At 48.4% G+C, this 27,186-nt stretch overlaps 1 protein-coding gene across 1 annotated transcript in view; it reads right to left on the reverse strand.

Moving 5' to 3' along the window:
- The window catches only part of LOC138580912 (serine protease 27-like), a 622,848-nt gene extending 596,540 nt beyond the window's left edge, over positions 1-26,308 (reverse strand). Inside the window, exon 1 of the mRNA XM_069651843.1 lies at positions 26,207-26,308. Coding sequence (XP_069507944.1) covers positions 26,207-26,267 — 61 coding nt within the window. The 5' untranslated portion in view covers positions 26,268-26,308. The remainder of the gene's footprint in view (positions 1-26,206) is intronic.
- Between the last annotated feature and the right edge of the window lie 878 nt (positions 26,309-27,186).

The raw sequence follows: 27,186 nt of genomic DNA on the forward strand, positions 1-27,186 counted from the left end.
CTGGATGCCTGCTCCCAGGGCTGATGGGCTTCATCCGGATGCCCGGGGGTAGGCATCATGACAGCACTCCCCTCCAAGGCCCCTTTTAAAGTTCCCCTTGGTCCTGGTTTGTCTGGGAAGTTCCGATGGAATTTCTTCACCAACCGAGGTGCATGAATGTGGTCACTAGGTTCCCATGACCTTTCTTGTGGTCCGTAACCCTTCCAGTCGATTAAATAAAAAAGTCTTGATTTAACCATCTTAGAGTCCAGGATATTCTTTACCTCGAATTCAGGTTCTCCATCTATTAGGATGGGGTCAGGTGGTTTGGTTAATCTTGTCCCAGGTTGAACTGGTTTTAGAAGTGAAACATGAAAGACAGGATGAATCCGCAAATTAGAGGGTAATTCCAATTTGACGGCCACCGGGTTGATAATGGCCTTAATGGTATAAGGCCCCAAATATCTAGGATTGAAAGTTCGAGTTCCCTTTAGAGGTATGTGTTTTGTAGCCAGCCAAACTTGATCTACAATCTGGTATTGTGGAGTTTCACTTCTATGTCGATCAGCATTTTTCTTGTATTTCTCCTTTGCATGTTTCAAGTGTTCTATTGCTTCCTTAAATGCTTGTGTAATAGTAGAGTGCAGATGAGTCACTGCAGGCATTTCTAAGTGTTGAGGCGAATCAAGTTCTGAGGTTCGAGGATGATGTCCATATATGGTATAAAAGGGGCTTTGTCCGGTTCCTGAATGTACAGAGTTATTGTATGCGCATTCGGAAATCCATAAAATATCTTTCCAATTGCTTTTGGTTTGGTGTAGCATACAACGTAGGTATTGTTCAAGAGTCTGGTTGGTCCTCTCCGTCTGACCATCAGTTTGGGGGTGGTGACTGGTTGATAGCCTTACATCGATTTGCGCCAATTGACAGCATTTCTTCCAAAATTGCGAAATGAATTGACTACCTCGGTCAGAGACCAATATGAAGGAAATCCATGGATTCGAACAATGTTTTCGAGAAATTCCTTGGCCAAAATCTAAGCGGAAGGTAATCCTTTTAAAGGAATAAAGTGGGCCATTTTGGAAAAAAGATCCACAATAACTAGAATGGTGTTAAATCCATTACACAGAGGTAGATCTGTAATGAAGTCTAAAGACAAGGTGTGCCATGGTGTAGGTGGAATATCCAAAAGGTTGTAAAAAGCCAGCTGGTTTTTTCTTCTGACTTTTGTTTTGGGCGCAGATACCACAAGACATCACAAATGACTTTACGTCCTTTCCCCAGGTGGGCCACCAGAATTGTCTTTTAATTTTAGCTTCAGTTTTAGCGATACCTGGGTGTCCTTCCATAAGGGCGTCATGATAATTGGAGATGACTAGTTCTTGTAGTTCCTTGTGTGGTAGAAATAGACGACCTTGATAGTAAGGCAGGTCATTGATGACTGAATAATCTTGGCCTTTCTTTACCCAGTCCTGCAGGGCTGCTGGATCGAAAAGTTGTTGGATTTTTAAATGAATGTCTTCTAGAGTCTGTAGAGTAGTTATGCCAAGAATTCTTTGTTCTGAAATTATAGGCACCGGTTCCGGGTTCGAATATACTTCTCCCATCCCTATTCGGGATAGGGCATCTGCCTTGCCGTTTTTACAACCTGGTTGATAAGTGATCACGAAATCGAATTCGGCAAAGAATAATGCCCACCGAAGTTGACGCGATGATTGGGGCTTGGGTGTTTTCAAATACTGCAGATTCCTGTGATCGGTGATTACAGTGATGGTATGCCTGGCACCGAGAATATAATGCCGCCAAGCTTTGAAGGCGGACTTGATGGCTAATAACTCCTTATCAGTAACCGCATAATTTCATTCGGGTGCTGAGAACTTCTTGACCAGAATGCTACTGGATGAAGTTGACCGGTTTCGGGATCCTTCTGTGACAGGACAGCTCCCATGGCTAAACTGGATGCATCGGTTTCAACTATGTATGGAAGCTCAGGGCGTGGATGCTTTAAGACAGGTGCAGATGTGAATTTCGATTTTAGCTCTTGGAAGGCTCTTTCAGCCTCTTCAGTCCACAAAAAACGTTTGTTTTTTCGCAAAAGTGCTGTGATGGGGTGTACAATATGTGAGAATTCAGGAATAAATCTGCAATAGAAATTAGCAAATCCAAGCATGCTTTGTACCCCTTTAACAGAACTGGGTGATGGCCACTTGAGGATTGCGTCCACCTTTCGAGAGTCCATTCGAACTCCTTTTGGAGTCAGGATAAATCCCAGGAATTCAACTTCTGTAGAATGAAAAACACATTTCTCCAATTTTGCGTATAACTTGTGCTGGCGTAGTTTCTCTAGGACTGCACAAACGTGCTTCACATGGTCTGATTCTGAGGAGGAGTACACTAGAATATCGTCTATGTATACGACAACACAGACGTCAATGAGTTCACGAAGGACATCATTCATAAAATACTGGAAGGCTGCTGGTGCATTGCACAACCCGAAGGGCATCACCTGGTATTCGAATAACCTGTACTTGGTGCGAAAGGCTGTCTTCCATTCATCGCCTTTCTTTACACGTACCAGATGATATGCCCCTCGGAGGTCTAACTTAGTGTAGATACAAGCATCCTTTACTTGGTCTAGTAATTCGGGGATCAGAGGCAATGGGTATCGGTTTTTTACAGTAATCTGATTTAATGCGCGGTAGTCTATGCACGTTCTAAGGTCACCTTCCTTTCTAGGCACGAAGAATAGAGCTGAGGATGCAGGAGATTTGGATGGACGAATGAAGCCATTAGCAAGGTATTGGTCCAGATATTGTCGTAGGTGAAGATTTTCGGGTTCCGTAAGGGCGTAGATTCTACTGCATGGAGGTTGTGCACCGGGTACTAGGTCAATTTGACAATCGTATGATCTGTGAGGTGGTAAGGTATTTGCCTGTTCTTTTTGAAAAACATCCTGAAATTCTTGATATTCCTGAGGTAACTGCACAACTGGATTAGTAACAGTGGCCAGGCTTTTGTTCAAGGTTTTTTCCAGGTAACAGGTGTGTGCACAATCTGGGAAGGTCACTCTCTTCTCTCGCCAATCAATACAAGGATTATGTGTTTCCAACCATGGCATTCCCAGAATTATTTGGAATTGCGGGGCCTTGATCAAATCAAACACAACAGTTTCTCGATGCCCATCTTGACCCAACAGTGTCAGCTCAGTAGTGGAATGAGTTACAGGCCCAGAGGCAATTTCAGTTCCATCGACTGTGGTGATGACATCCGAAGCGGTCTTTTTGCAAAGGGGTAGATTCATCCTTGAGGCCAATTTGTGGTCTATGTAGTTTCCTACGGCCCCGCTATCAATGTATGCCCGTACTGCGTGCATACGTGATGGCTGCCTTGGATCAATTAGGACCATTGGTATAATTAGGTGGGAGGTCTGAGTGTCCTTCTTTAAGCTCGGCAAGCGGACCTCTACGCTTGTCGGGCGTGGTCGTTTCCCGAATCAGGCTCTATTTGACTTTTGTCAGCAACTCCTACTACTTTCTTGGGTGGTTTTATAGGGCAATCCCGTAGAAAATGTCCTGCGGTTCCACAGTACAGACACAATTGCATCTGCCGTCTCTTTTCTCTTTCCTTTTGAGTTAAGGGTCCTTTAACCCCCCCGATCTGCATAGGTTCTGATGCATCTGTTCCTTTGGGGGTAACATTGGGTTTAACCCATACCCGACTCTCGAACTTAGCTCGATCAGCCTTTCTATTCTGAAGTCGGTGGTCTAACTGGACCACTAAGTCTATATATTCTGCGCAATCCTGAGGTGGGTTCACAACTTGAGCCAAAACATCTTTGAGTTCTCCCCGAAGCCCACCATGAAATAATGTAATTTGTTTCTCCTCAGGCCATCCGGTTTCCACCACCAACCTATTGAAGGTTGCGATATAGGTTAGCAGATCCTGATTACTCTGTCGAAGGGATAAAAGTTCGTTATCCAGGGCCTGTCCCTGTGAATGTCTGGCGAATAGTCTTTCCATGCTTCTTTGAAAACCCTGAAAATCCCAAAGAAGAGGATCATCCTGATTGACTACTGGAATTGACCAATCAGCTGCGCTGCCACTAAGATATGATAGTACAAAGGCTACTTTGGCTTGGTCATTTGGAAAAGCTCCAGGTCTGCATAAAAAGTGCAAGCGGCATTGATTCATAAACACTGCAAACCTTTTTGGGTCCCCAGCAAAGCGTCGGGTGGAGCTAAGGAATAGCCCCTGGTAGGATTACTTGCACAGGATTGCTTGATGAAACAGGAGCTGGGTTTCCCCCGAGTCCAGGTATGGGTGTTTGCCCAGCTTGATTTTGCAGCAGTTGTCTAGCAAGATCATCTGTGCGTTCCTTTGACACAATCAGTTCTCTCCTGAGGGCATTAGTCTCTTGGCGCGCAGAGTGCACTTCCGCCCTAAGTTCCCCTAATAATTGGGCTAGTTGGTCTGTTTCGGAGGTTTCCATAACGCCCAGGTGGGAATTTGTAGATAGGCTTCGTGTTCTGTTACGCTCACCTGGCTCCCACAGGGGCATCGATCGGACCCGGACAGCTGCGACCTCCTCCAAGCGTAGTGCAGAGATGACAGACTGGACTGGACCGCCTAATCTCGTCTACTTGACCCATAGAAATATTCTCCTTGTTTGTAAATGATGAGCTCTCCACCCTGCGTGGAATGCAGGGGCGCGTAGATACCAGTTACTTCACTTGTTTGAGGGCGTTGGAAGAGTTCCGGATGAATATTGACTCTGAGGTTCCAGGCGAGAACCCGTAAGTATAAAGTTCAAAGAGTTCAATATGTCCGATGTTCACTCTTGTACATTCCTTTCTTGTGTTGCAGCTGGGTCCAAGGGAAGATTGTCTTGTGGCAGCTGATGGTGTTCAGGTAAGCGTCTGTATTACCCAACACTGTCCGGCAAAAGATGCTGGTGTTTAAATTGCTGGTTTCTCTCTCCTTACAGGTGCGGCGTAAGAAGTTGCGGTTTGTTACAGAATAATGCCTCCGGTTGTTAATCAGGTAAGTCTATGGTGGAGAGGTTGTATTTGTTGGCTCTCTCGGCTCACCTTATGTTTCTTTTGTCCCCTAGATGGTGGAATTCGGCGGAGAAAATGATGGAGGCTGCGCTGGATAGAAAAATGCTGTGAGGACTGGTGAGTATGGTGCGGCGCTGCATCTGGCGATGCGACGCATGTAGAATAATGTCCTTTTCAAGTTCGAAGACGTGATGGATCCGGAATTCAGGTAAGGATTGAAATAATACCTGTTTTCTAACCTTTCCTTCTTCTTTCTTCTATTGCTAGGAGCTCTGGATTCGAGACGGGCGTGGCTGAAGACTGGATGCGGACTGCAGACACGGTGAGCGTTACGCTGCTGGATGCAGAATAACACAAAGCATGTGCTGCTGTTCGGGCGTGGTTTAAATAGCCTCCAAAGTAGTTCCAGGTAAGAAGTCCCTAGAACCACACCCGAGTAAAAAATAGTCCCTGTAGAAAAATAGTCCCATCCAGGCCTCACGTTGGCTTGGATTCATTTGCAGCATGGTCTGCATGAGGTAAGTAAAGTCTATGAGCATGGAGCCTATGGCGCCAGGACTGATTTCTATTATGAGCCTGGCGCCTAAGGTGTCAGGACTGAACCCAGACAGCCTCCAGCCGGGGCTGCTGGGGTTTTATTAAATACCTGGATGCCTGCTCCCGGGGCTGATGGGCTTGATCCGAATGCCCGGGGTTAGGCATCATGACATCTAGCTAGCGTGATGCAGTTAGTGGGCGTGAGCTACTGGCGACTTAGGGCAATTAATTTAGATGTGTAGGATGTGGATGATGATAAGGCATTTACTGTTTAGTCATCGTAAGATTGGCATCTATATAAACTCCTAGTGTTTTAACCTGTTTCGATACTGGGCTCAAAGTCCCGTCAATGTTAATAGATGAATAGTCTGAGTGGAGGGTGCTGATTTTAGTTTGGGAGCCCACAATGAGAATCTCGGTTTTCTCATTGTTAAGGCAAAGACTGTTGACCGCCATCCAATTTTGAATTATTGCATATATATTGTTAATAGTCACTGTATCCAGGACATAGTCCCCTGTGATCGGTATAAGGATCTGGGTGTCATTTGCGAAATTGGTGTAGATGACACCTGTGTCATCCAAAGCCGAGAAGAGCAGCTTCGTGTACACAGCTTCATATACGCATTATAAAGGGTGGCTGAGAGACAGGACCCTTAGGATACCCCGATTGGGACTGGAATGGGATTGGCCCCGTCTTGGCCATTAGTTACTCTGGGCGTGCTTTCAACTAGAAAGGATTTCCCCCAGAGGATGGCATCTTTGGAGAAGCTGAAATCATTAGCTAGAATGTCACATAAATGTATCATAATCCACTAGATCGAATTCTGCAGATAAATCTAACAGCAGTAGTATACAGAGTTGGCCCGAGTGCCTGATGGTATCCATCTGAATTTTTAGATCCAGGGGTGCTTTTTCTGTGCTATGGCTAGGCCTGAATCCAGATTCATCTAGCTCCTAGAAGCTGGTTTTGGTTCAAGATGGGTCTGAATTTGATTATAGGCTATTTTGTTTATGATCTTGAGCAGGAACGGGACCGTGGTTATTGGTCGGTAGTTTGTGGATACTGTCGAATCAAGGGATGGTTTTTTTCAGCAGAGTGCTCCCCCGTGAATCTTTTATGCTTGCTGGGACCGAGTTTGTTTTGAATGAAGCATTTACAAAGTTAGTGATAATAGGGGTGAGGATAGGGGCACAATGTTTAACTAGGTGGGCTGGCAAATTATCCCCTTTGCATTTAGAGGCTTTTAGTTTAGAGATGGTGTCTATCACTAGATCTTGGTTCACTGGTGTAAACTGGAATAGTAAGTTCACATTATCCTTAGTTTTGTTAATATGGGTATTAGGCACATTTTATTTCAGCTAAGATAATTTTTCTCGTGTAAATTTTCTTTTGGAGTACTTCGATTTTGGAGGCTAAGGCATTTTGGATGGTGGTGCACCATTCTTTACTGGAGTTCGCAGGAGTGGTAGCTGGGGTGGGGTTTTCCAGTTTTTTAAGAATGGAAAAGAGCTCTTGAATTTGAGGTAGCGTTGCTAATACGTGTGTTATATGCCTTGGCATTATGGGTTATAATGGCAGCTTTGTAAGTTTTGTTAGCAGCTCTGAAAGCATTGGCAGAGTCTGTTGTAGGAGATTTTTTATGGATGTGTTCAAGAGATCTTTTAATTCGCCTTAATAAGACTAGTTCCTCCTTGAACCAGAAACCCGTTTGTTTGTCAACACATTGGCCCTCATTACGACCCTGGCGGAGTGGGTTTACGCCAGCGTTATTCGCGGCGGACCCGTCCGCCCTACTACGAGTTCCCGTAGCGCCATGGAGCGTTTTCCGCCTGGTTTTTCCGGGCGGAGAAATCCATGGCGCTACGGGACCTTGTTGTTAATTACGCCACCGTATTTTACGGTGGCGTAATTAATGCCTTCCCCACTCCCATTATACCCTATGGGGCAAAAATGGGAATGGGGAAGGGTAAAATGGGGATTGGGGATTTACCGCCCCGCCAAGGTCGGAATGGGGCGGAAAATCCGCCAACCCCCATGGCGCTATCGGCAGCTTTCCGCCGTGCTCCATGGTGCATTTTGCACCGCGATTTCCGCCAGGGTCGTAATGAGGGCCATTGTGTTCTGGTTGTCAGAAGTGCTACAGAGTCAATAGTGGTGGTAAGGCACTTGTGGTAGGTATCTGCCAGGAGGCAAGGATTATTGCTAATAACCATATTGGAAGGCAGTTCAATTATGATGGGGGCTAGATTCTCAGCTGTTAGCTTACACGTGTTTCTTGTTTCGTAAGTATCCGTTGCCTTAGTCATTGGGGGGCAGATCTCCTTGCTGGTAATGGTGAAGTTGATGCTATGATGGTCAGTCCAGTCAAGAGGTACAATCAACTCGATGGATATTTTGGAATTAAGCGTGATTATCCAATCCAGTATTCAGCCTTTGATATGGTTAGGGGCATTCACCAGTTGTGTACATTTCATGTTTTTGAGTGCAGTATGCAATGATTCTGCTTTAATGTCCTGTTTGTCATTGAAGCCTAAGTTGATGTCACCAAAGATGATACATTTGGTATTTGGTTTGATGAAGGGAGCTAATAGCAGAGGGATGTCTAGGTCCAGATGGGTGTTGCTATTAGGTGATCTGTAAATAACCAAAATATTGACCATGTTTTCTGGTCAGTTGCCATTTTAACTAGGAGGAGTTTGTAACATTCTATTTCTTCGAAGGGACATTATCTAATTTGCAAGTTATTTTTGGCTATTATGGCCACGCCACCTCCATGAGCTTTAGAGCTATCAGTCCTGATGATGTTATAGTCTGGTGGGATGGCCAGCGATAGTAGTGGTCCAGATGCTTGGTGCAACCAGGTTTCTGTAACTACTAGAAGATCCAGTTGTTTTTCGATGATGAGGTCATGAATTTCAATCACGTGGGCTCCTAGTGAGCGGGCATTGCTGAGGGTACCTTTAATGTTAAATGATTGAATTACTGGAGGCTCAGTGGTGGTGGTTGGAGCCTGCGCTTCATAGGCACTGGCGGGAGGTTTGGCGTTGACTTCAGGAGGCGTTTTATGTTGTTTATTAGTGAGCAGACAAATGAGCTTGGGCTGTATGGGCCAGGCTAGGGACGGTATATAGCTGCCAAGGGTCGATTTGGTACGTGATCTTAGGCAATGTAGTCTAGTGGTACCCTGAATAGGGTAGGAGGTTGAGTCAACCGTATTGTTTAGCGCAAGTTCTGAATCTAACAATGAAGTGGAAGTAATGGGTTCTGTATTCATATAACTTTTTGTACTGCTTAGGGTATTGAAGTAGTCCTGGGTAAAAACAGGGGTGTAGTAGGTAGAAAAGGTGTGGGACAAGGGATGGGATGATGCCGGTAGCAGGCAATTCTGGAAAGGCCATTTCCATGGGTGATAAGGGAGCTACCTGAACAGGGTAGGCCGTCTGTCACGTCACACAATGGAAACATTTTGGCGAGTAGCAATCCTAGCCTGAGTGTATAATTGGTAGGTGTATAGCTAGGCCAGTGTTACAACCTATACATTATTATCAGCCGCCTATATCGATGTGGGCAAAACCTTTGATTCAGAAGGAATTGAAAATGGTCTAGAATCAAAAAAACTGTTTTGGAAGCAGGTATGGGGGAATCACAGTACGTAATTCAGCCAGTTACAAGCTCGCTGAGGAGGATAGTACAGATTAACGATGCAAATAGACCGGTATTCAATGTATGGGAGTATGGAGTAAATTAGCGTAACACAATCAGCCTACGGGTGGGGTTGATTAGCAAATGACATTACATTTTGGCCTATGCAATACCGCAATCACAACTCTATACAGATTTGTTAAAACACTTATAAGGTAATCATGAAATCTGATTGTTATTGTTATGAGCTTTGGTCAAATGAGACGAGGTGGTAATATAACATAATAGGCCTCATTACCAGGTTGCTGGTCCGGTAAAACTGATGCCGGTATGACTGTACTGGCATCGTTTACCGGACCAGAGTATTACAAGCAGCATTGTCGGTATCACCGGCATCGGCAGGGACCTGCTGTGAGCGGGCTCCTCCTTGCCAGTATGAGCGCAGACATGCGGCAGCCGTGCCTGTGACACCGGCATGCCGCTGCAAAGTGCACATTAAGAGTCGCACGGACATGTAAATACTGGCATGGAGATGCCGGTAATAATGGATACCTTGATGCCATTAACACTGGCATCGCGGGGCTGGCGTTAATAGCAATCTGCTGTGTAGAAACCTGCCACAGGTGCAAACAATCAGCACAGGTTGAGCCAATGGAGTCTGGCACAGCACAAAAGGAGCGCTCCCACACACCACACCCCTCCCAAATCCACAATGCTACCATAGTCAGTTGCAATACTGGGGCGGCTGAGCAGGCAGTGAACCAGAGAATGCAGCAGAGGTGCAGTAGGAGATGGAGGGCGAGACTGGGCCAGCACATACCAATGGCGCAGGCATTTGTACCGTGCAGGCAGCCACCAATACCTTGCCAAAGGGCCAGTCCATTTCACCTAACCCCAGCACAGATCCACACCCTGGACCGCCTGGACAGGGACACCATCACCACAATAGTGGACCTCATCCATGATGTCCTGGTGAGCGTCAACAACATCCGGACAGTCACCCCCCTTGCTGAAGGTAGTGTCTGTGCTACACTTCCTTGCCACAGGCACCTCCCAGCACACAGTGGGACAGCTGCATGGAATCACACAACCCTCTTTCTCCTATGTGCTCAACCAGGTGGTAGATGCACTCCTTAAACACGCCAGGGACCACATCAAGCTACCACGGACCGCGGAGGAGGTGAATGCAACCAAAATAGCATTCCATGCACTGGTAGGCATGCCAAACGTCAGTGGTGCCATCGACTGCACCCAAGTCGAACTGGTAGTCCGGCATGCTGTGGAGGCAGTGTACCGCAACAGGAAGCTCTACCATTCCCTGAATGTCCAGATGGTGTGCGATGCAAGCAAAATCAGAATGCATTGCTGTGCAAGATTCCTAGGCTCCACACATGATGCCATGGTGCTGCGCATCTCCACGCTTCCCCACTACATGGCACGACACGCTGCATAACTTACCTAGCTACTGGGTAAGTCTAACCACTGGGCCATGAGGGGCGTTAAATGGGGGGGGGAACACAAGCACAGGCAACCTGACTGCTGGCTGGGCCATGAGGGGTATTGATTGGGGGGACACAAGCACAGGCAACCTAACTGCTGGCTGGGCCATGGGGGTGTTGATTGGGGGGGCACAAGCACAGCAAACCTGACTGCTGGCTGGGCTATGAGGGCCGCAGCAACCTAGCACTGGATGGCCTGCATGAGCAACACAAATGCACACCACATGCATGAATCCATAATCACCCCAGAAAATAGGCATGAACATTACCATGGATGCAATGAAGTGCAGATAGACTGTGTTGGGCTATGGAAGTCAAAGTCGTATGTGGGACCACACATACACACCTCTACATCCCAAACCTGCACAACAACATATCCCACACATGGAACGAGACCACACACAGCGTCCTGGGTGCCTAAAATTGTCACCCTAGTGACTTCAACAGAATGTGGGACACAGCCAATGGATAAAGATGTGGCATGCCTACACAGCTGTGCGTACATGGAAGCAATATACACAGTGCCCACACCAGTACATGCATTAGGAACATCATTAGTCATGAACCACAGGTACCACAATGCACCACCCTGCACTCACAATGCCTGAAATACATGAGCGCAGCAAAGTAAATCATGGGTAAATCTGCCATGCCTGAGCTAAATCCAACTGCCACAAGGAAATCTCAGTCACTGCACCCACCACACAGATACACACCACAAGTGTCCCATAAGGTGTATGGACAGTCTTTCTCTCCAGACACCTTATGGGACACTTCCAAATGCAATGGGTCAAGCATGGTAACTATTGCAATCATCGATCAGTTACCACCACTAACATATGATTGAGTGGTGCAGGATTCAGATTCATCCTTATTACCTCATTTCCCCCTTGCCAGTATCCACACAGCCTTACCACAGAAACTTCACCCTTCACCGGCAGACCATACCACCAATGTGAATGTGCCTTAGTCATATGGGGGAAAACGTTGATGGACATGTACATGGTGACATCAAGAAGTCGAATGCATGATTTGGAAACCACTGTGTATCATGAGGCACATCAGGGAAAAGTGTCATGATGCACTTGTACATGCATAGTCCATTTGCAATGGCAACATATCCATCAGATGTGAGGACATCATGGACCTTTTGTCTTCATTTGTGGGAGTGCTGTTTCTGGTGGAAAGGTCCCTGAGACATGACCAGCACCCATCCCCCCAACCATGGGTCATCCCTAAGTACACTTACCTGGGTCTTTCAATAAGGAACTTGCCAAGTGCAGTCATGAATGATCTGCTGCATGTAATCATGAACACTGTACAGGCAGTGGTCACAAGGAATGACCGAATGAATCACAAGTACACGTTCCATTGCTCCCATGCAGGTGATGCTGGGTATGCCATGAAGCCGTTGCTCCAGACCCCCATCAGGCAACCATTCAATAGGCACGAAGAGGACTACAACCGTGCACATGGACGCACTCGTGTCACGATTGAGCAGACGTTTGGGCTGTTGAAGGCCTGGTTTCGTTGCCTCAGCAGGTCTGTGGGGCATTCGTTTACAGGCAGGAGAAGGTAGGCAAGATTGTGTTGGCATGTGCCATGCTGCACAACATGTGCATCCGGCGCAAGGTACCTGTAACGCTCACCTGATTCCCGCAGAGCCGCCGGTCTTGACTGGGTGAATGCCGTATCTTCAAAGGTGATGTATAACACACGGTTGGCTCTTTGGGCTGGACCTCTGTGCACTGTATGCCTGACTCGAAGAGTAAGATGTCTGCAGATAGAAAATATGGGATTATTGAACTGGGGTTATTGGGTGCCTCTCTCCTCTTCCCTTTCTCTTCTCCTGTAGAACCCCAAAGGTTAACGCCCTCACCTTAGGTAAGTGAACGCCGAGCTCTCCATCTGCCTCGGGGCAGGGTGCCGTAACCAGTTTCTTCACTGGATAAGGGTGCAGGCCTCTTGACCTCGGAGGACTGCTGTCCGTCGTTAACTGCACGAATGGTAAGTTCTGGGCACTTCAAATGTCTTAAAAGTCTTTTGTAATGATATCTCTTGTTTTGCAGGGTTCCGGCGATGGCGGATGGCGGGCTGATGAGAGTTGAGGATCGAACCCGCGTGAGGAATAGAAGCGCCTGGAAGCACGTAAGTAAGCGCTTGTAGCCTGCTTCACGATGCGCACTAACTGTCCCTTTTATCTTGCAGGTACAAGTTCGGAGCTTTAGAGAAGCTGAAGGGTGCTGGAATACCCACTGGATTTGGCGTGGGAAGGAGTAATGGCACGTGAGTAATAAAGTTGCCCAATGTCTTTAAACGCACCTTCTTTTGTCTTTCAGATGCGGGATGCAGCGCCGAAGGCCTCCGGAGCGTGCGAAGAGCTGGTAAGCTTTTGTCTTTCAGATGCCGGAATGCAGTGCGAAGACCTCCGGAGCATGCGAAGAGTAGGTAAGCCTTTGTCTTTCAGATGCCGGAATGCAGTGCGAAGACCTCCGGAGCATGCGAAGAGTAGGTAAGCCTTTGTCTTTCAGATGCCGGAATGCAGCGCGAGGCGTTGGTGACAGCCGATGGACCAGGTAAGAGATGCGCTGCCACTGAAGACCGTAGTGCTAACCTGTTCTTTCTTTGTCTTTACAGGTGCTGCTGAAGACTGGATTCCAGGATGGTAAGCCTTTGTTCCCTTAGGCCCAGGATCAGAAGCAGAAGACACGATGAGCGTTCTGCTGCAGAGAATGCAGAATAACGCAAAGCAAGATTCATCCATCGGGTGTGGTTTAAATAGCCTCCTGTAGTGCTTAGGTGTCTCCTTCCACAGCCACACCTAGGTAAGAAAAGAGTTCCTGCTTTCCAGAAGAGTTCCAGTGTTCTGAACCTAGGGAGTGGCTCCTGCCCCACCCAACAGGAAAAGTAGTCCCAAACAGAAGAGGATCAGAGGTTCAACTGGCAGGTAAGTAAGCAGCATGGTCTGCTGCAGGTAAGTCCACCCAAGCATTATGAGCCCGGCGCTTCCAGCGCTGGGACTGGGCATCTTTATGAGCCTGGTGCCACTGGTGCCAGGACATGGTCCAAAAGGTCCCAATTGGGACTGGCTGGCACTCGGAACTGGGGTTATGGGTCTGCTTCCAAGGGAGTCGGGCAAGTCCTGATCTTTTGGAAGCAGAGATCATGACAGCACCCCCCCTCAAGGCCCCTCCCAAACCGGGCTTCTCCGGGGGTTTGGGCTTGTTAGGAAATGTTCGATGAAATCTTTTGATTAGACGAGGCGCGTGGACATATTCTGCAGGTTCCCAGGATCTTTCTTGGGGACCGTAGCCTTTCCAGTCAATCAGGTAAAATAGTTTAGATTTGGAGATCTTGGAATCCAGGATGCTTTTGACTTCAAACTCGAGTTCTCCATCAACTAGAATAGGTTTTGGAGATGTAGTTAGTCGGGTTTGAGGTTGCACGGGTTTTAATAGAGAGACGTGGAAGACCGGATGTATCTTCATGTGAGGGGGCAAGTCCAACTTGACCGCTACTGGATTTACTATGGTAGTGATGGAATAGGGACCAAGATATCTTGGGTTGAATGTGCGTGGTCCTTTTAGAGGTAGATATTTGGTGGATAACCAGACTTGATCTCCTACTTGATATTGGGCGGCTTCCTTCCGATGTTGGTCTGCTCCTTTCTTGTATTGTTCTTTAGCCCTTTGAAGGTGAGAAACGGCTTCCTTAAAGGCTTGGGTGATTGTAGAATGCAGGTGGTCTACTGCTGGTGTTCCAAGATCTTGGAGTGGATCCAACTCCGAGGTTCGAGGGTGACTACCGTATAAAAGAAAAAACGGGGTCTTCCCAGTTCCCGAGTGGACAGAGTTATTGTAGGCATATTCGGCTATCCAAAGGATATCTTTCCAAGTTTTTTCAGTTTGTTGTAGCATGCAGCGCAAATACTGTTCCAGAGTTTGATTGGTCCTCTCGGTTTGTCCGTCGGTTTGAGGGTGGTGGCTGGTCGAAAGTCTCACATCAATTTGAGCCGACCGACAGCAACTTCGCCAAAAATGAGAAATAAATTGACTACCTCGATCCGAAATTAGAACTGAAGGAAAACCGTGCAGTCGGACGATGTTTTCGAGAAATTCTCGGGCCAGAGTTGCTGCTGTTGGTAAGCCTTTGAGTGGAATGAAATGCGCCATCTTGGAGAATAGGTCCACGATTACTAGGATTGTATTGTATCCGGAGCATGGAGGTAGATCGGTGATGAAGTCCATAGAAAGCGTATGCCAAGGGCGAGGCGGGATGTCAATAGGGCGTAAGAAGGCCGGCTGGTTTTTCCTTTTGACTCTTGTTTTGGGCGCATATTCCACAGGACATTGTAAAGCCTCTGATATCTTTTTTCCAATACGGCCACCAGAAGTAGCGCTTGATCTTTTCCGAGGTCTTGGTCATACCGGGATGTCCTTCCATTAAAGAATCGTGATAACAAGAGATTACCTTTTTCTGTAAATCTGTGCTGGGCAGGTATAACCGTTCTTGGAAATATAATAGGTTGTCCTTCACCGTAAAGTCCTTTCCCTGCAGATGCCAATTCTGTATGTCTGCTGGAGTTACCAGTAGCCTGGCTTTATCCTTAACTTCCTCTATGGATTGTGTGGCGATTACACCTAGAATTCTTTGTTCGGGAATGATAGGTACAGGTTTAGGATTGATCAAATGTTCTTCCACTCCCATCCGAGAAAGGGCATCAGCTTTACCATTTTTTGTACCTGGTCGATAGGTAATTATGAAGTCAAACTCGGCAAAGAATAGTGCCCAACGGAGTTGCCTAGAGGATTGAGCTTTTGCGGTTTTCAAATATTGCAGGTTTCGGTGGTCTGTAATCACAGTAACGGTGTGTCGGGCCCCCAGAAGATAATGCCGCCAAGCCTTAAAGGCGGACTTGATAGCTAGAAATTCCTTATCAGTAATAGTGTAATTGATTTCAGGAGGCGAGAATTTGCGGGACCAAAATGCCACGGGATGCAACTGATTGGTTACTGGGTCCTTTTGTGATAGAACTGCCCCCATGGCAAGGCTCGAAGCATCAGTTTCAACGATGTAGGGGAGTTCTGGGCGAGGGTGTTTTAAGATCGGTGCAGAGATAAATCTAGTCTTCAAATTCTGGAAAGCTTGTTCCGCCTCGGTAGACCATTCAAAACGTTTGTTTTTCTTTAACAAGGCGGTGATGGGCTGGACTATTCGAGAGAATTCGGGGATAAAGCTGCGGTAAAAGTTAGCGAAGCCTAACATGCTTTGAACACCTTTTACGGAGGATGGCGATGGCCATTTGAGAATTGCATCGACCTTCTTTGAATCCATACGCACTCCGCTAGGTGATAATATGAATCCCAAGAATTCAACTTCAGTCACGTTGAAAACACATTTTTCCAACTTAGCGAAAAGTTTGTGTTGACTCAATCTCTCGAGGACCATTTTCACGTGTTTCCGATGTTCAGTTTCCGATGAAGAATAAACGAGGATGTCGTCAATGTAAACAACAACACACACATCTATGAGCTCTCTGAGGACATCGTTCATAAAATATTGAAAGGCGGCCGGGGCATTGCAAAGTCCGAAGGGCATGACCTGATATTCAAATAGCCCATACTTGGTGCGGAAGGCCGTCTTCCATTCATCGCCCTCTTTTACTCGTACCAAGTGGTAGGCTCCTCTAAGATCCAGCTTTGTATATATGCATGCTTTTCTGACTTGGTCCAGGAGTTCAGGGATCAAAGGTAACAGATATCTATTCTTAACGGTGATCTGGTTCAAGGCGCGATAATCTATACAAGTTCTAAGGTCCCCTTCTTTTTTTGGAACGAAGAACAAAGCTGAGGAAGCAGGGGACTTGGAAGGACGAATAAACCCATTCGCTAGGTATTGATCCAGGTATTGTCGGAGGTGAAGATTCTCAGGCTCGGTGAGGGCATAAATTCTACTACAAGGAGGAGTAGATCCAGGTATCAGGTCTATCTGGCAGTCATAAGACCTATGAGGAGGTAGAGAGTTAGCCTGATCCTTCCGGAAAACATCTTGGAATTCTAGGTATTCAGGAGGTAACTGGGGAGCCTCCGAGGAAATTGCTGCCAGTGCAACACCAGGTCGAGGGTGACAAGTAGAGACACATTCTGGAAACTGAACCGTTCTTGCTCGCCAATCGATCTGAGGATTGTGCTTCTCTAACCAAGGAATTCCTAGAATAATCTGGAACTGAGGGGCCTTGATCACATCGAACACGATCTTCTCATGGTGTCCATCTTGACTTACTAGCGTCACTTCTTGGGTGGTATGCGTTACTGGTCCGGAGGCTATCTCCGTACCATCCACCGTAGTAATGACGTCCTTTACAGCCTTTGGACAAAGAGTCAGATTCATCCTCAAAACCATTTCATTATCCACATAATTGCCGATGGCACCGCTGTCGACGTAAGCTTCAATCGCATGTAATTGATCCGGATGTTCAGGGCTAATGAGGACCATAGGTATCACGAAATGCGAGGTCACGGAACTGGTTTTAACGCTCGGCAAGAGGACCTTTATTCTTGTCGGGCGAGGTCGTTTCCCTGCTCAGAGTTTGTGACCCTGGTAACTGCAGCTCCTACTGCCTTCTTGGCTGGTTTCACCGGACAGTCTCGAAGAAAGTGCCCCGAGTTTCTGCAATAGAGGCATAATTGCAGCTGTTTTCTCCTTTCCCGCTCCTTTTGTGTTAGTGGTCCTTTCAGGCCCCCTATTTGCATGGGTTCCCCGGAGTCTACTCCTTTGGTAGGAGTTGGTGGTTTGGAAAATACTCGAGCATCAAACTTGGAACGATCGGCCTTCCTGTTCTGCAGTCTGTGGTCAATTTGAACGACTAAATCAATATAGTCCGAACAGTCTTGCGGGGGATTCACTACTTGGGCTAACACATCTTTGAGCTCTCCACGTAGACCTCTATAAAACAGCGTAATCCTTTTGTCCGCAGGCCATCGAGTTTCCACTATCAGTCTGTTGAAAGACGCAATATAAGCCAAAAGGTCTTGATTACCCTGTCGCAATGAAAGGAGCTCATTGTCCAAGGCCTGCCCCTGTGAATGTCTTGCAAACAGTTTTTCCATACTGAGCTGAAAAGCTTGAAAATCATGGAGAACCGGATCATCTTAATTAACTAGAGGGATCGACCAGTCTGCCACATTGCCACTGAGGTACGAAAGCACGAAAGCTACCTTAGCTTGATCAGTTGGAAAGGCTGCTGGCCGGCATAAGAAGTGCAACCGGCACTGGTTAATAAATACTGCAAACCTCTTTGGGTCACCAGAAAATCGTTCGGGCGGAGCCAGAGGTACATTCCCAGGTAGGTTGATCTGCACTGGGTTCGTAGAGGATGTTGAAGGAATATTTGCCCCTGTTGCGGGTAACGGAGTTTGTCCGGCTTGTGACTGTAGCAATTGTCTAGCGAGATCGTCTGTTCGCTCCTTGGAAATAATCAGTTCCCTTCTTAGAGCATTCGTTTCCTGACGGGCTGCATGCACTTCTGCTCTTAGTTCCCCAAGTAACTGGGCTAGCTGGTCGGTATCCGAGGTTTCCATAGCGCCTGGGTGGGAGTTTTGCGGTAGGCTTTGCGTTCTGTAACGCTCACCTGATTCCCGCAGAGGCGCCGGTCTTGACTGGGTGAATGCCGTATCTTCAAAGGTGATGTATAACACACGGTTGGCTCTTTGGGCTGGACCTCTGTGCACTGTATGTCTGACTCGAAGAGTAAGATGTCTGCAGATAGAAAATATGGGATTAATGAACTGGGGTTATTGGGTGCCTCTCTCCTCTTCCCTTTCTCTTCTCCTGTAGAACCCCAAAGGTTAACGCCCTCACCTTAGGTAAGTGAACGGCGAGCTCTCCATCTGCCTCGGGGCAGGGTGCCGTAACCAGTTTCTTCACTGGATAAGGGTGCAGGCCTCTTGACCTCAGAGGACTGCTGTCCGTCGTTAACTGCACGAATGGTAAGTTCTGGGCACTTCAAATGTCTTAAAAGTCTTTTGTAATGATATCTCTTGTTTTGCAGGGTTCCGGCGATGGCGGATGGCGGGCTGATGAGAGTTGAGGATCGAACCCGCGTGAGGAATAGAAGCGCCTGGAAGCACGTAAGTAAGCGCTTGTAGCCTGCTTCACGATGCGCACTAACTGTCCCTTTTATCTTGCAGGTACAAGTTCGGAGCTTTAGAGAAGCTGAAGGGTGCTGGAATACCCACTGGGTTTGGCGTGGGAAGGAGTAATGGCACGTGAGTAATAAAGTTGCCCAATGTCTTTAAACGCACCTTCTTTTGTCTTTCAGATGCGGGATGCAGCGCCGAAGGCCTCCGGAGCGTGCGAAGAGCTGATAAGCTTTTGTCTTTCAGATGCCGGAATGCAGTGCGAAGACCTCCGGAGCATGCGAAGAGTAGGTAAGCCTTTGTCTTTCAGATGCCGGAATGCAGTGCGAAGACCTCCGGAGCATGCGAAGAGTAGGTAAGCCTTTGTCTTTCAGATGCCGGAATGCAGCGCGAGGCGTTGGTGACAGCCGATGGACCAGGTAAGAGATGCGCTGCCACTGAAGACCGTAGTGCTAACCTGTTCTTTCTTTGTCTTTACAGGTGCTGCTGAAGACTGGATTCCAGGATGGTAAGCCTTTGTTCCCTTAGGCCCAGGATCAGAAGCAGAAGACACGATGAGCGTTCTGCTGCAGAGAATGCAGAATAACGCAAAGCAAGATTCATCCATCGGGTGTGGTTTAAATAGCCTCCTGTAGTGCTTAGGTATCTCCTTCCACAGCCACGCCTAGGTAAGAAAAGAGTTCCTGCTTTCCAGAAGAGTTCCAGTGTTCTGAACCTAGGGAGTGGCTCCTGCCCCACCCAACAGGAAAAGTAGTCCCAAACAGAAGAGGATCAGGGGTTCAACTGGCAGGTAAGTAAGCAGCATGGTCTGCTGCAGGTAAGTCCACCCAAGCATTATGAGCCCGGCGCTTCCAGCGCTGGGACTGGGCATCTTTATGAGCCTGGTGCCACTGGTGCCAGGACATGGTCCAAAAGGTCCCAATTGGGACTGGCTGGCACTCGGAACCAGGGTTATGGGTCTGCTTCCAAGGAAGTCGGGCAAGTCCTGATCTTTTGGAAGCAGAGATCATGACAGTACCCCTGCCCCCTGACATGGACCTGATGCCACCCGAAGATGTGCATGAAGGACTTGCGGCACACCAAGATTTGATTGAACAATATGTTTGATGGACTGGGGAACACAAGGCACTGGGAATGGGGCACACTGGGCACTGTAAAAAATAAAATTGACAACACACTCAAGAAGCAATGTCCAGTCATGTGTTTTCCTTACTCACACCAGCTGTGTTGAACAGAAATGATGTACATATTCCCATTACTGAAAGTGCACCACTATCCCAAAGAAATTAACCCCACAACCCCAACCCCAGTTCAACCACACCCTATGCCCTCATACCCAATACCCCCAACCCCAGCACCCCAAAACCCAACCACCCCCCCAAATGCCACGACCATGACTTTGCCACTACTTCCTCACAACATGCACATGTGAGTCCAACTAATCACACCCCCTTTTTGGAGGAGGAGCTTGAGTGTCTGTGTGGCACATAAATCGCCGGGAGCAACGCACCGGGCTTGTGTGTGTGGAACTCACAGGTTCATGCTCGATGATGGAGCAGTTTGGGGGTCTGTGTTGGCATTCCTCTGCTCTGCCATGGCGGTTGCCAACTGAGTGATGGCCTGGGTCATGACTGCCATCCCTTGCCGCATGCGCCGGGCCACGAGGTACACAGCCCGGCTCACCACCCTGGCATTCTCCTGCAGAGCATCCTGCATGGCCTGCCATGTTGCCGCGCCATCTGCCACATATCGCCTAACCATGTCCTGCATGGCCTGCTGCCGCCCCTCCGTGTGGGCCAGCTGCCCCTTCAGATCCTGGATGTGGAGTGCAGCTGGTGGTTGCACGGGAGGCGAGGTGTGTGGGCTCCCGGGGCTGTACACATCTCCTCCATGTTGTTGTCAGGGACACTGTCCTCCACTGTGCTATGTCCAGCTGAGCTATGTACCGGAGAGTAACGTGGGGTTGCCTGCATGGGTGGCATACTTTCGCGGTCATCATGCATGCTGTAGTCTGGGCGGTCCACCACCTCCTCCTCCTCACTGTGTTGGGCAGATTGGGCCACCTCACCCTGCTCACTTGTGGCCGCTGATTGTGGCTCCTCCACGTCACTCGCCATTGGGGATCCCAGTTCTTCCACCTGAGGTGGTTCCTGTGTACCAGATGTGTGTGTTTTGCACATGGTCTTCATGCCAGGAGTGGTCTTTGCTGGGGGGCCTTGATAGGGGTAAGTTGTTCCTGCTCTGACTGCTGGGCAGCCTGTGGGTCCTCTTGGCTGGTGGGCAGTGGCGTGGAAGCTGTGGCACGCTTCAGTTCTGCCCTTGAGGTCATGGGCCCCTGGCTGGAGGAGGCGTTGTCGTCACCACGGCTCCTACATGCAGCAGCTTTTTTGGGTGTTGGGGCATGTTCTGCCTCGCTGTCTGTTCCTGTGCCTGTGAAGGACAGTGGGGCAGGGCATCAGTCATGGGTCATCATACATCCTACATACATTGATGCTAGTACATTCCGAGTCCTGCGCATTCTCATCGACGTGTTGGAGGGGCAGCCATGGTGCATACAGGAATGGGGGGTGCAGTGTTTGAGCATCCTTCTGGTGCAGCCATGTTGTGCATGGTGTTTGTTGGATGGCCTACATGTGTCTTGTGGTTTGCGTGTTGTGGCCATGCCTCAGTGGCTGTGTGCAATGTGTTGTTTAGATGTGGTACAGATGTGCTCACATTATGTGCGTGGATGCGTTGATGTTTACACTGCATGCATGGTCATGGTGGGTGGATCGGGTGTGCAATTGGCAGTGGTGATGTGTGCAACGGGCCATGAGATGGCGCTTGTGTTGGCAATTGGGGACTCATGTGGGTTGTGTCAGTGGGGTTTGTTGGGTGTATTTGTGGCAGGGACATTGTGGTTATGTCAGAGGTGGCTTTAGGTGGGGGGTGATGGGGCATGTGTTTGCTCTCATTAACGCACCATTGGGACTTTGGCATTGTAGTTGGGGTTGGAGGTGTGTGTTGTGACTTTGGTATTACTCTAAGGGTAACTCACCGTAATCGTCCTATGTTGGGACTCCCGTCTCGGCTTCACTTATGCCCTCGATTCCCTCCATATTCATCACTGTGCTGCACGTCTCCTTCCACGTGGCAAGCTTTATTGGGCATGGTGGTCCACCTCCTGTGCCCAGGCCCTGGCTGCGATTAGCAGAGAGCAGGTTGCGGACTCGCAGCCGGAGTTCATCCCACCACTTTCTGCTGTCACGTACAGTCTGGGGTATTGTCCCCACCGCAGAGACCTTTTGTGCAACCTCTTCCCACACAGCTTTCTTGCACAATTGGGCTCCCCGACGCAGGTCTGTGCAGAAATGACATCAGATTGTTCCAACAAGGTATCGGCTAGCATATTCAGCTCGATGTCGCTGAACCTTGGCTTTCTGCGACGGACTGCGCCTTGGCTCGTAGCCATCTTCCTCTGCTTGCTTACACACTGCTCGGGTCTGTGGTCCAGGTGCTGTAGGCCATGGATTGCGTTTTTAAAGATGGCTGCCAGTGCATTTCGTGTTCCGGCACGATGACGTTGCTTCTGGTACCGGTATTAAATACCAGCATCGGGGTACCGGTACTTAAGGCATCGAGGATGCCAGTGCCTGTGGCATCGATGATGCCGGTATCGGGTGATTGGCGGGCCTTACCAGCATGCCGGTGCAACCGTTACCGGCATGCTGGAATGTGCATGCACACTGACTTGGAATCTACCGTAGATTTCAGCAGCAGTGCTACATGGACACGGTTGCACCGGCATGCCGGTAATCTTGTTTTTTTACCGGCAAACTCGCAATGAGGCCCAATGTCTAGGCCATGAGTACATGTGACAATGTAAGGGGACACTTATTGATTTACAAGATATACAATAGCATGGGTAATGCACTAGCTATCAGATATGGTGTCGCAGGGCTGTGCGCGAATCGTAAATTGCATTGGGCGGCATGGGTTGGAAGTCTAGGGTACTGTAAGTGTAAGACAGTTAGCAGAGGAACCAATGCATCCTGATAGAAATGAATAGCTTAGCGGTATGTAGAAGGTGTGCGCGATCCTAAGCAGTGTGGGCATACAGTCTACGGATTAACAGCGCAGCGGTTAGGGTAGGATACACTATGAGACGAGTCAAGATGAACAGCTCCAACCTAGTGGAAGACGCAGACGTTGCGAAACAGATTGGCAGCAGCCATTAGTCAACGATAAACGGTGAAATCCAGAGTTTCTTATAAGCATTCGGGATAGCAAGGTTAGAGAAGCTTACAATCAAAACAATGCAAAGAAGCTAGTAAGAGGAGACACGCTGTTACAGGGAGATCAAGTGAAGGGCGAGCTGGCAGGCAAAGACAAAAGCCTATCTTATATTTAACAGGGTGGGCAGCAGATCGCCCCAGAGTGCTAACATGGCCTTTTTACTGGTCTTATTCCACAGCCGGCTAGCGCTGTCGGTGTTGCGTATTGGCCAAAAAGCGGGGCGGCTGCTTAGCAACCCGATGCAGCATCCCTTTGATGCCACGTTGCGCGGGCCATTTTGGGTCAGGCGGCGCAGTGAAATAGTACAAATGAACATTGTTTGGGGCTGTTCTGGGTTCCGATGATGAAAATAAAATGCGATCTCACCAATTCGGGGTGACCAAAGGCAACAGATGCAATAATTGAATATATGTAGGATCTCAGAAATGAGACGGAATCGTGGTTGTGTAGGCTTACAGTGTCCGTGTAGCTCAGATTAGCTGGGGTGAGACACGAGGGAGGGCTCCAGTCCTCTCGACCTCACTGGGCGCTGGGGAGTGTAAGAGGCGTATGTGGCAGCCCGAAAGGCCATGTGCGCCCCAGCATAAGACCTTTTCTGGGCTGAATCCAACCGTTTTTCCACTGGATCCCAAACGGCCCCCTCCTCAGCTGCCATCGACCCACCAAACTGGACAGGACGGTATCCATTTGAAAGTCCCTGTGGCAGCGCCTCCTCCTCTCCATGCAAGGGATTAAGCTTGGCCATAAATCGAGGAATCAAAACCTCCTGACGTTCCAGTCCTTGAGGACTTCCTCCCGAATCCAAAAAAGCAGCAGCAGTCCTGTCATTGATAGTATGCTTGAACTGGCATGGAGGAGGCCTGGGCCCAGACAACACACTATGCACAGGGGCCGCTTGATCAAACCCAATGTACTCTGCCACCCCCACCGAACCTGCAGCCAGCACCTCTTTTTCCAGATACTTCCCTTTAGAATCTTCAGTATCAGCCTGCCACGCAAATGGAGACACGGACTCCCCCGCCCCCAACCCCATCAGAAGAAGAAGCAGACGATAGCACCAGAGACTTGGAGCATCTGGACTTCTTCCGCACACCAGTCTCCCTTGTGAGGGCCTTCCTACAATTGCGGACCATCAGACAGTGCAGGAGTCCTTTTACGCTTGGCGGAGGAAAGCCGGTCAAAGTATATAGATGGCAACAGGGAACTTGCTGAGTCGTTCTCCATCAGAACATGCTTCAGTTTACACCACCATTTTCCAGGAGCATTGGCAGCCAGGTACAACAGGCAGAAAAACATCAAGCAACCACCATCAAAAATGCCTGCAAGGCAGCCCCAGAAATCCACAAACACTGCATAAGGACCCAAAAGCAGAGCACCAGCACAGTCAAAAGACCAGAAGGCAAAGAAACTCAAGCAGAGCCCCTTAAAGTAAGGTACCAAGGATAACTAGGTGCATCCAATTTTAATCAGGCAACCCCATGCCGTGGCCTTCTTCTCCTGCACTGGGCCCACCATGTGACCCGCTGACCTAGTCAGGCAGCATTGGAGCGTGCACACGTCACTCCGAAAAAAAGGCATGGCAAGCCTGACCGATGTCGTGCCTGCTACTGCACCCCACAGCATCCACAAACGCCCGTGGAACGAGCCACGCACATATACATATATTAATACCCCTTTTATGAAAGGGAAGGACCTTGCTTATACACCAGGCCATGCCTGCATCTCGCAGCAGTCCAATAACAATGCGACCAGCCCTAGCCACGACTGCACACACAGGAGCCCTGTCTCCATGTTATGAAAAGCAGCGTCGGAGATGGGGACCAGAGCAGACCAAGCCGTTAGATCCGGGAGAATGCACAACAGGGAGCAGGAAGCCCCCCCTCCACCATATCCCATGCGAGAACCAACGGCCCTGCCCCAAGCACCCACTTACTGATGCCCGGGCCCAGAGCAAATCGCCAGCCCGGGCAGATGCCAAAATAAAGGCCATCCACGCCACCTCCCAACCAGCCAGTCCTCCAGATAAGTGCCAGCTCAACCAGGCCCCCTGCTCAGCAAGGAGGCCTGGGAGACCAACATTCCCAACCCCCCCAAAGCTCAGCAGGGAGTGTAGGGGAAAACAGAGGTGCCAAGCCCAGCAAGGAGAGAAATCGATGGAACAGCAGATGGCCCAGCCACCCACGGAAGATCCTGACAGGTAGGTAGGAAAAATAAAACGTAAAATGCTGGGGGTGGGGGGAGTATTGTACTCTCTGATTGGTGGGGCAGATACCTCACAAGTAAGAGGGACGTGGAGGTATTGGCTCTTTCTCCAGAATAATAGCACTCCTTCACTCCCTCAAGTTGTACTACGAAACTACAATTTTGTGTTTCAAAATACTATTAACCGACAAAACGTCCCATTCCATGCTGTGATATTCTGGGTGGGTCTGTCATTCACAAAATGCATGGACCTCCTCCACAGCCTGCTCAGAGCAGCCACAGCGTTCAGAGAAATATTGTAGGAGCGCCCTGAACCTGAGATGGAACAGGGCCACTGTTGCTCAGTCTTTGCAGAGGAGAGGAGGCATCATTCTATATTCTCTCCAGCCAGGTCATGAAGACCTTGTGGGAGTGGTGTTAAATGGGAATGGTTGTAAGGAGTAGTGAATGAAACTTGACTAGGTGGGAAATGTGAAGGGAGCGGAGATTAAATGAAAATGGGAAGAGTGGATGAAAGATTAGTTGAATGATGTTTCTACACTACTTGTCTTTTTTTCCTCTTTTGCTATGGGTGTGTACTGTGTTTTCCTAGGTCAGTTTAAGCATATAACATATATGTTGAATAAAAGGTGCACGCGTTTTCTTGGACAACCCACTTTATGTCAGCAAGATTTGGTGAGGTGAGCAGGCTGTTTCCTTCCGGTCATAAACCTAACCAACACAAATAGTAAAAAATAGAACTTACAATACCTGGAACATTTATCCCTAAAGTTCATCAATGTCACAGAAAACCAAGAATCTATGCAGGTGGCAACAGTGCATAAATAACATAACTTCTAACAGGCATTAAATCCTCCCACCCTAAATTCCACCTACCCAGGGCCCTCACTTTCTTCCACGCGGTCCTTTTCTGCCGATGATAATGGATCACGCACATTCGAAACCTAATCCGTTCTGTTGTGCAGCTGAATCGAGGAAAGCTGCAGCCCCTCCTCTTCAGGAGGAATCTGACCCACCAGCATGACCAAATACTGAACACCACGGAACCACCAACAATATTGACTAGAGTGCCCTACGTAAAAAAAGGACGTGATTGTCACGTGGTGTGGATATTTTGCACGGCCCTCTAATGTTCAACTCTTCACCAGGAAGAAGTGTGTGAATTCGCCGTCATTTACGGTTGCGAATCCACGCTTCCGTTTATTTAAAGAATGGACACTTACCTACACTCAGGTAACAGCAGATTAACACTGATAGGTTAGTTTTCCCCATCGTCTCCTTACATACGCGCGCGGCCGGTGAATCGTTTACTGCGTCAGCGAGTTCCAGGCCACACAGTTACAAACACGTGACGCCTTTAATATAGAAGCACTTTCAAAGGTAAGGCAGGCTTACAACACTGGGGCGGCAAAACGGTCCATCCACACTGTCCCATGACCATGTCTAATCAGGGACAGAGATTACAGCTGGGCGGAAGTAATACCAGTCCCGGGGATAAATAGAACAACAAAAGCCCTGGAGAACCCAAGTACTGCTTTAAAATGAGCCAACATGCAACGCCGACACTGGACTGTTTACCAGAAATGGACCCCATGTTACTACGGGGAAATCATGTTTTCAATCTAGTCATGTATATGAATTGGTTAAATTAAAATGAAGAATGACTCAAATACATTTATTTTGCAGATGTAAATCCATGACTTGCTAGATTCCAGCCACGTTATTTTCTTACACCAAACAAAGAATTGTAATGGATCCTGCTCCAGAGTGCATTGCAAAGTCGTTTAAAATAGGGTGGGGTAGCACCTCGAAGATGTTGGGGCGGTAAAACGGTCCATCCACACTGTCCCCTGACC

This window comes from Ambystoma mexicanum, chromosome 3p, assembly GCF_040938575.1.
Source record: "Ambystoma mexicanum isolate Mex_15411 chromosome 3p, UKY_AmexF1_1, whole genome shotgun sequence".
Taxonomy (NCBI): Eukaryota; Metazoa; Chordata; class Amphibia; order Caudata; family Ambystomatidae; genus Ambystoma; species Ambystoma mexicanum.